Raw genomic sequence first — 10,479 nt, 5'->3', positions numbered from 1 at the left:
GAACTCAGCCATTTTGTTGTGGTAATAAGAGCAGATCACATGTTGGAAGATGTATACAGTGTGTCCCTAAAAAAACAGATGCTTATTTTTTTCCGCTTTAACCGTCATGCCTGGATGCACACAAAGAGGTCTGGGGTTAATCTCTGGCATAAGTGCATGGCTAATGCTGGAACTCCTGCAGGATCTGAAGTGAGGAAAGAGCAGCAACAAAAGAGCAACAAGAAGCAGCAGCATGGGTTTTAATATTACATCTTTATTGTTGGTTTAATAGAAAAATGTGCCTCTTTTGATACAGATTCAAAAATTACTTCAACAAAAAACACAAAAATTACATTAATTTTCTAGCAGCATGACCTATGTTCAGATCTTATGAAGTCACTGGCCTCGTTAGAACATTTTGCAACTCAGAAGAGAACTATTATATGTATAATTTTTTTATATAAAGATAAGAGCTTGCATGGGGAAAAGAAGCTGACTGCTTATAATAAATGATGAGAGGCAATAGAGGTGAAGTGAGGTTTAACTGCAGCAATTTTACTGGAGGTTAGAGAAGGAAAGTTCAGCAGAGTCCTGCACTCAATATGATTCCTATTTCAACATGTAAGGCTGTAGGAAGGCCTGGACATACAGTATAAATCACAAGAAACAGCTGGAATATTTGTAACTGTGGAAAAAAGATACCTGCAGCAAAAGATACATGGTTTCTGAAACACATGATGCATCTACACATCATTCATTTTTGACAAATGGCAATTAAATACATTTCCTACATAAAAATGAAAAATGATGAATGATACTGGCAACAGCACAGGCAAGGGATTATTCTTGGAAGTGGTTCTTGGCAGTTTGTGAGGTATTAACTTTTGCAAGTCATGGCTCAGCTTCATAATATATATCATATAGGCCTTCAGCTACCCTGCGTCACATATTGAATGTATGGTTTCAAACTGAGGAAAGTACTCCAGTTACACAGTGACTGAGGACTGAGGTCAGAGGAGCAGAGAAATGGCACAATGAAAAGCAGACGTATGAGGTTGTGTCTGGGTCAGACTGACATCTAACGGTGAGACGATAAAGCCAGGTTTGACTTTCTAAATACTTAACTAAAGAAGTCTTAGTTACTGATGCATGTTTAAATATTTGATGAAATATGTATGTATGGCACATTAGTTGTTAATGCATATAATCTGGTTTGGTCTAGTCTGGTCTACTGAATGTGCCTCTCTGTAGCTCTGACCTGTACACTAGATGTCACAGGCAAGAACCGATAGAGTAAAGAAAGCAAACAGAGAAATGGGTTCAGCAGTGTCACTGTGGTAAGGAACCATTAGCTCCATCACAGCTCAAGATCTTCCTAGTAATAAAAAAAAAAAAAAAGCCAAAAGCAAAATAGTAGGTCCATTATAAAATAAAAAGTAGTAGGGTTAGTTAGGTCAAATACAAAGGTTCCTATAGGTTTAAGTGTCTGAGTCTACTGCAAGTACAGGAGATAAATGCAAACTTGGAGTCCAAGTAAACATTCACTGTTAAGAGTTCGACATGTCTGAACTTCTGAACGTGAAGTGGTCATTGGAAAAGGACCATGAGCCCAGCAACGCTGCATAGACAATAAGACTTTGGCAAAATGCCATGCAACCACCCATGAGTACTGTTTCATTCTTCATTCCTTCAGCTCCTTCACTTTGAGTTTACACAGATTTACAAAGTCATGGGCTCTACTTTTTCCACTTACTTATTTTTATCACAAGTAACATCAAGACACTAAAACTCAATGATTAAAAACAAATTAAATCAGAACAGTTTAACGTGAATTACAAGCTATTACAAAGTATATGAAGTACATAGTCGATAGATGTCAGTTTTCTCTACTTAAATCTACAGCAGATTTATATAAAGGACCACTCATCTGGTTCTAACCAGAGGCTGGTTGGAACCAACTCCAATCAGATCAAGTGGAGACTATTAAGAAACATTCAGGACTGATAATGACTATAGTGAAATCCAAAAAGATAAATACAATGTCATCATACTTTGCAGTTGTGTCTCATATCTCACACTCAGATGTAAATACTTGGATGGAGGCATATTCAGTAATCCCATTCAGTTAACTGCTCAGACTATAAAAATCAGATAAGGCAGATCTGTTTCTAATTGAGGTTACTACTTTGACTCTAGGGTCTTTTCAGACCTTCATGCTACTTTGTGGGGACAGATACAGTAAACTGCTAGCTAACAAGATGACAACATAAAGTAATCAATAAATCATAAATTTAAACAGTGACAAATGTTCACAGTTACATAAAAAATATTTAAGGTCGTGTTGAAATATCTACACTTTGTGCATAGAAACAACCTTTTAGAGTTGATATGGCTGTCAGAGGATAATCCCTCTGTAGTAGTTTTTATTCACTGATTCAGTTTGGATTTTGGAGGCTCAGGCCTCTAGTTTAATGGCAGCAAATTAGTGCACTTAGCTGATAAGACTCAGCACCATGTTTAGTAAAATATGTAACAGAATTTCAGATGAATGGTCCCCACACTTCACTGCCCATTAGTGGGAACTGCACTTGCAAAGCCAATAAAATGTAACATTACATCTGTTAGTACTACTGTCTGCTGTATAAACTGCATTAAACATGCTTTACATAATTTAACAATAGGGCATCTCAAAAATCACTTTTCTCTTCAGATCACGGTATTATTTAAACTAGTTAATTTCCAACATGATAATAGCCCCCCCAAAAAATTTCAGCAAAATCCATCAACATTTGACCCCATCCCCACCACAAAGTATGAAGGGCCCGCCAAAAAACACCAAAAACGCTCATTTTAACCCAGAAAATTACATATAATGAGGTCTTAAGTGTCCACAAATTGCTTTTTCTGGTATTTTACAGCGTCCCTGTAATATCAACTTCAAAGGTTATTGTATCAGGTGATATTTAAGTGAAAATAAGGTGATTTTAAGATAAAATAACTCAATTATAGGCTAAAAACTTGAAATAGAAAGAAGTTCAGAACAGTAAATTTAGTTGAACACAATGTCTATTTTCTTAACCCCCTTTTCAGCAAAATACAGGTTTTAGTTAAAGACAAATATAGCTGAACACTTAAATAATAAGGCTAAATACAAGATTTAAGGTTGCATAAATCCAAGACTTTAATGATGACATGGTTCTGATAATCTGGACATACTTTTATACATATGCATTTCACAATTTATTCAGATATTACTCGCTCTATAGTTTCTCTTCCATTTCATTCTTGAGAAACTCTGGTTGCTTGATTCTATGGGAACCAGACACTAAGATGATGTTCCCTCTATGGGCACCATCCATGGCTGCATTGGCTTAATCTTGGATGTCCTTAACACCTCTTTCTGCAGCATCGTTAATGACAGATAGCTCAGAGACATTCATTTTCTGAAGCCGCTTTATCCTCCACTAGAAGGCGGAGTACACCCTGGACAAGTCGCCAGTTCATCACAGGGCTGAACATACAGAGACAAACACCTATTCACACCTATGGGTAATTTAGATTAACCAATTAACCTGTCAGCGCCCAATCGACTGGTGTTGGAATCGAACCCAGGACCTTCTGTCTGTGAGGCACCAGTGCTATCCACTGCACCACCGTGTCACCCGAGACAATAGCCTTCATTTCTCTGTACTGCAGTTGTCTTGCCATGGCTGCTATGGTTTCTATTGGTACTTCTTTATCAAAGAGACTTAATACCACAAGAGACTCAGTCAGGTACCACATGTGACGCAGTATGAACGTCTTTACTTTAGGCACTTTAGTATCCATTAAGCATGGTAATGCATTCAAAAACAGCATTTTTTGGCGTTTTTTGATGGGCCCTTCATACTTTGTGGTGGTGGTGGGGGTCAAACGTTGACAGATTTTGCTGAAATTTTTTGGGGGGGCTATTATCATGTTGGAGATTGACTGGTTTAAATAACACCGTGATCTGAAGAGAAAGGGATTTTTGAGACGCCCTATTTAACAATTCCATAAATCTCCACTGTTTATGGTTTTGTGTCCTCAACCTTAGATAACAATATTACAGATTTATATTACGGCACCTCTTCAATCAGCTATTAGGCTGAGTAACAAAGAGAAGACATTAGTAACAAAAAGCTGGAAAGGAAACTCAAAAGCAAGAATGGTGAGTATTTTCAACAATGAAGTGTATGGTTATGGAAGTAAAATAACTAGTCTGTATATGGATGGAAGTACAAACATTTTCACAGTTTTGTGGTACCTAGCAGACACTAGAGAGGTTTCATAGCAAGCAAGGTTGATTGAAAACAGGTTTTTGGCAGCTTTGTGGCTCTGAGACCTGATTCAGAACAGTGAAAGCATGAAGTGAAGAATGTGTGTTCATCTGTTTGCTGAGGATTGTTTGACAACTGAGGTATAGTTGTTTCTTACTCTGAACTGTTTTGTCCCATTGCATTATTCCAAAAACTACACTCAGCAGTGAGGTTTGTGTAGCTTTTAGACCAAAAACTGTTAAAAAAAAAAAGCTGAATGAATATGGCAGTTAAAGCCCAGAGAGGAAAGGTATACCACCTGAACATTTGGTCAGTGAATAATGTTATGAGGTCACGCTCTCCCTCAATGTGACCCAGTTCCCCTCTCAGCCATTCATCTACTGTATGCATGTAACCACAGTGAAAGTCAAACAGTATATTATTGCAGCTCTACTTCACATTTGTTCATTGTTCAGAAGATCCACTAAACTGAAGTGTGTAGAGGTAAGTGGTCCAAATGTTTAGGATAGATTGTGGGTCAACAACCACTCAGTATGATGCTGCTTTGTGAATCCTGAGTGACGTTTCAAACTATGTTTATGGTAAACACAATTTGTTACCATCAAGATGAACCTACACGGTACCAGAGACCTTCCATAATAACTCTGATAAACAAAATCAGATGATGTATGCATGTGGTATTTTGTGAAAAACTTTACTGTTAAATCTCTTTTTGATTGTAATGTCTTTTCTGTTGCGATTGTACTTAACGGACGGTTGCCAGAGGCATAAAACGATTTTCCGAATGCATAAATGAAATTAAGTAACAATGATGATACAACAATAACTGCACAAAGTTTTGTTTCATTACTGCCATCACAGTGAGTAAAATCTTTATCATGAAACTAAAGCAGCAAATCATCGGCTAGGATTATCAGTGAGACGACCTGATGAGGCCACGTTTGGGAGCCTTCATCTCAGTAGTCATCTCTAGTCACAAACTGTAACATAGTAGTTCTCTTATCAAAATCCAAATACTAAGGTGCTAGCATTATCATACAGAGATTTATATATATATATATATGGAAAAAAAAATCTATGTTACCATCCTGTGTTAAGACTGTATGATTCCAATGTCTCAACACATAAACAGAGTGCACATTACGAAAAGCTATGTGTCAATTATTTTTCAAAGCCATAAAACACAGTTGATGCGCAATTGTCTAGCACCCTGCTAAAAACATAACAAAAGGTGAAAGTTAAGGCTGTACAGTCTTTTAACAAGCATATGTCCGATCCACAGCTTCCACTTGTAATGAGTGATGACATAAAGAAACCTGGTGCGATCTGCAAAGTCACTGTGACTAAACCCTAATTCTTTACGTTACACTGGGTATAATTCAGATTTTGTGGCGAAGCTGTATCAACAGCTGCCACACTGACACATCTGTCCTCTGAGCAGACAGGCTGGTAGAGTACTTCATTGGTCCTTTTGTTAAAGTTGTCTACCCTGGCTGTGAATACAAGGAAGAGCAGTGTGCAGCAGAGTTTAGTTCAGGTGACTGACCCTCTGTGACATTTATAGCAGACGCATACAGCATGTTCCCAATGTAACTGTCACAGTACATTATACAGTCTATAGAGACAAGGAGAAAAATAAAGTAGGTCTGTAGATAATCACGGTGACCTAGACAAACTCACAAACCTAAATAAAATGCATTATGTTGAAAAATCAGATGTATGAGGTACTACATGACAAAATTGTGAACGTATCCCTTCACTACTTCTTATTTTATATCTCTCTTAGGTTAACTATGTCTTTCTATGGACTTTAAAAGCACTGTTTTTTACAGCCGTGAAATCCTGTAATTACTACTGTTTGTTAAAATCTCTTCATTAGTTTCCTCTTGGAGGTATTTGTTACTTTAGAGTCTCGACTGAAGCCTAGTTTCGACTGTTGTGCTTATCTTTTTCAAATATTTTGATAATCATACGCTGAGGTGCCTCCTCTTCATCCTCTCTATGGAATCATTCCAGAGCGCCCATTTTGATTCTTCTCAACATCAAAATAACAAATAGCCAATGAATATGTAGGAGGGCGAGAAGTTAAAGGTCAGGTAACAGGAAGTCCATGGTTGGGTGAGGCCCAAATATGGAGCTCTGGTGTGGAGGATGAATGAAAGATGCTGGTGGCTGAATCCCTGTAAACAGGTGAAAGGAAATGAAATTATGTTAAGCACACAATCTTTTGGGTGTATTGACCGTACACAGTGTGCTTGATAAGTGTAATTAACCTTTGTACAGTGTGACTCAGATATGTGTTTCCACATCTGTATAGCCGGGTAGCATGTCTCCATTGGAACAGCTCTTGGACCCCTCGGCTGCAGGGGCAGAGGGCAACATGTGTGCAGTCGTGGACGTCTCCTCTGGCGATGCAGCTGCCTGGTTACGCTGGAGCCTGCGGTGTATCAAGGGCACAAAGAAAAGTACCACACCCCCCACAATAGGGGGTACCCCCGCCAGAGAGAAGGCCACCAGGTAGTTCCCAAAGTAATCATGCAGGAGACCTGGAGACAAAACTCAAAATTAGATCATCAACCAATTCAGAAACACACTGCTGATTTAAGAAAGACTTAAAGGGTCAGTGTGTGATCTTTAGTGGCATCTAGCAGGAAAGTTGTGTTGTCTCGGCTACGGTGGATAAACATAAAATCCAAAACAACTGGTGCCAAGCACAACAAACCCCGCCCCTTGCATGTATCACGCCCATTATAAGTAAATGGGAACTTTGACCTACTTTTCCCAAAATGTAATGACATCTATTCTGAGTCACCGGCAATCTATAAACCAAATTTGGTATGAATTCAACCAATAGTTTTGCTACTAAAGTGTTAACAAACAAACAAAAAAACAAATGAATTGAACCAAAAACAATACCCGTTGTCTCCCTTTCAGAGGGCGGGGTGATAAGTGAAAAGTCCTCTCTGGATCCAGTGTTTTTTATGTCCATTCTGGGCTTTACGCTTAAGAGGATATAAACTCTGCTCCAAACTCTAACATCGTATGTGACTAGTGTGGACAGGATTTTAGCTGGTATCTCCTGTGTTACACTGTATGCCTGTTGTGTGACAGTTTTGAAAGTTACTCAGTAAAAGAACAACCACCACATTGGTGCTGCAACTACAAACTGAAAATGGCAACTTCTAACAAAAATATGCACCTTTTTCTTTGGCATTTTCTTCAGCACTGAATGAGAAATTCTAATGTTAACTTTAATACCACAGCTCAGCTGTCTGTGTGCAAATGTTCCACCAGGTAAACCAGCTCCACTCCAGAAATACAAATGAGCCAATCCACCCGGTGAGTTTTTTTCCCTGTTTCAGTGGGATGGCTTCTTTTATAGGAATAGGTGAGGGTTTTTTTTGCTGATATATAGGAAGATGATTATTGATTGTTATCACTTTTAGATTATAGTGACTTCATATACACGTATGCTTCACCTGCAACACTCCACCTGATACTGTTCACCACTCCACAAGATTTATTTCTGGTGACTTGTCACTACTTGTTCCTATTTGTGAATTGTATTCTAAAGTTGGGTGGCCATCTATCTCTCTATGGTATGATAAACACTGGATTTTATGTATGTATAATATACTTATTGGTCTTGCAGCCATATATGGATTATATTGCTGCATTACTATTCTTTAATAGCTGGCAGCCATGGCTCAGAGGGTAGTGTGGGTTGTCCAATAACCCAAGGGTTGGTGGTTCGAATCCTGCTCTGTCCCAGTCGTGTGCTGTTGTGTCCTTGGGCAAGACACTTCACCAACCTTGCCTCTAGTGTCACTCAGACGTGTGCATGAATGTGTGTGAATTTTTGGTGGTAGTCGGAGTGAATTGGCAGCCACACTTCAGAGTGTCTTTGTGAGAGCAAATGAATAATGGATCAATAATGCAAAGCACTTTGGGGGCCTATTGAAATCTAATTCATTATTATTATTATTATTATTATTATTATTATTATTATTATTATTATTATTATTATTATTATTATTATATGGGCACCAATAAAACACTCAAAAGGTTTTATTATGCTGCAGCTGTCACCTGTAAATACTGATCATGAAAAATTACAGCTGCAACATGGAACAGTAGCAGAAAAAGCTTAAGATTGCATCCTTTATATCCTTAGAGCAATTAAAATATTTAATTTTACCATATTTTACCAATAATTGTTCTTGTTTTAGCAAATTTTTTTTTTTTATATTTGCATTGGTTTCAATAGTTTTTCCACCTTTTTTGTTTGTTTATTTATTTATTTATTTATTTATTTATTTATTTTTATCCCCACTGAGTGCTATAACATTCTAATTTTATGTGTTAGGTTTTCTGTTGTTTCCAGGTTACACATACATTAGGTCTTTTGATTTGGGCCGAGAGGTAGGAGCTGTGGAGGGAAAGTGAATATTTGAAGATTCTGGGATCTTTTCCTCTGATTTCAGCTCCTAAAAATTTCCTCCTACTGTAAAAGTGAAAATATAACCAACCAATACAAATAGCAACTCATCAAATGGCCACATTAACTTAGTAAAACATGAAAATGACTAAAATTATATAAATATGTTGATATAATAATAATATATTGTTAAAATTATCAAAATTCTTCAGGTCCATGTACATTCCCCAGCCTGGCCCCCAGTCCTCTAGAGCAGGAGATGACGTTGAGATCCTATCACTGTGAAACAATCCAGCAGTAAAACCCCACCCCCCACCCCTTTACATCCTGCTGTACATTTCTGTCTGCATGTGATGTAACATAAACATACTGCACATACAGCAACAAGAGTAGGTCAGTGAGTTCAGCAGACAGCAACGCTATGTTTAATGTTCAGCTGAGCGTCAAACATGAAAGCAGGGTTGTATACTTAGAGTGCATGTTAACTGTTTGGTATGCATTCTTGCTAATGTTCTGGACACACTGTACAGAACAACATTTGCTAATTCTATTAATGTCAGTCACAGTAAAATGCTTCTTTTAATATAGAATGAATCAATGGTTTTTACATCACACTGCATTCAATGCGTTTAACACAAAGATGGAGTATACCACTATACTGTGGACATATTTTTCAATATATAAAGCAAGCAAGATAGTAAGTTTATTTGCTGTAGTATTTTCATCGAGGAAGAAATAAATACTGTTAAAATATTACTTTAATCCAGTATGCTTTAAACTAATAGATTAACATTTCCAAAAGGGAATTAAAAGAAATCTCGGATTATGACGTTTTTCTTGGCTAAAGGTTTATTTGTCTTTGTTTTACAGGCTTCCACAATGAGAACTCCCAGTTACTGAGCTGAGGTCACAAAAGACAAGCAGAAGCTTTTGTGGAAAACAAAGTTCGGGTACATGTGAGATGAAAGGGGTTGGCAAGAGGCATCAGGAGGATGCTTGAGTCATCAAATTAATGGTGTACACTGAGTGCTCTTCTATACAGTCTTGTTATTAGAGAGGGAGGCAATTGGACAGCAGAACAACAGATAAGAGAGGGAGGAGGCAAAGACAACAGAAGTGGGCTCATTACTGAGATACAGCTAAGACACTGACTAACTTTATTAATCCCCAGGGGAAACTCCATCAGCTCAAGAGAAGAAAGGAAAATTTAAAATGAAACCAGTATTCAGTGAATTGCTAAGGGAACTTCAGTGTCCTTCAGTTCAGTCTCCTCTCTGTCGTACATTGATTGAGCTGCTGTACAGTCTGATGGCAGAGGAAAAGAATGAGCATTCACTGCAACTGCTTCTCTGGTTCATCATAATGTACTGAAGATAAGGAAGAGTCCAAGACATCCTCCACTTTTTCAGTGTGTGTCTGTCCGCTATAGGGGAGTCCAGCTTCTCTACAAACATTGAGCCAGCTTTCTTTACCAGTTTGTCCAGTCATCTTGTGTCCTTATGTTTGGTGCCGCCTCCCCAGCAGACCTCAGCACAGAACAGCATACTGACCACCACTGACTGGACAGGATCTAAGCCTCCTTAGAAAAAACAGTTGATTCTTTGTCCTGTTGGTAATATACATATGTACACTTGGATCAGTCTATTTTGTCACACCAAGATATTTGCATGTTGGCACCACGTCAGAGTCCACCCCATAAATGTTGTGAAGCTGAAGAGGGAATTTACACTTCTGAAAATCCACCACCTTCAGCCTGGTTGTTTC

General features: G+C 38.1%; 1 protein-coding gene across 1 annotated transcript in view; it reads right to left on the bottom strand.

The window, feature by feature from the left end:
• Positions 1-233: 233 nt before the first annotated feature.
• The window catches only part of slc16a2 (solute carrier family 16 member 2), a 34,943-nt gene continuing 24,697 nt past the window's right edge, over positions 234-10,479 (bottom strand). Inside the window, exons 6-8 of the mRNA XM_030144890.1 lie at positions 6,551-6,823; positions 4,008-6,457; positions 234-2,665 (exon numbers count right to left, since the gene is read on the bottom strand). Coding sequence (XP_030000750.1) covers positions 6,567-6,823 — 257 coding nt within the window. The 3' untranslated portion in view covers positions 234-2,665; positions 4,008-6,457; positions 6,551-6,566. The remainder of the gene's footprint in view (positions 2,666-4,007; positions 6,458-6,550; positions 6,824-10,479) is intronic.

Source organism: Sphaeramia orbicularis, chromosome 10 (assembly GCF_902148855.1).
Source record: "Sphaeramia orbicularis chromosome 10, fSphaOr1.1, whole genome shotgun sequence".
Classification (NCBI taxonomy): Eukaryota; Metazoa; Chordata; class Actinopteri; order Kurtiformes; family Apogonidae; genus Sphaeramia; species Sphaeramia orbicularis.
This window is presented reverse-complemented; position numbering and strand designations above follow the sequence as displayed.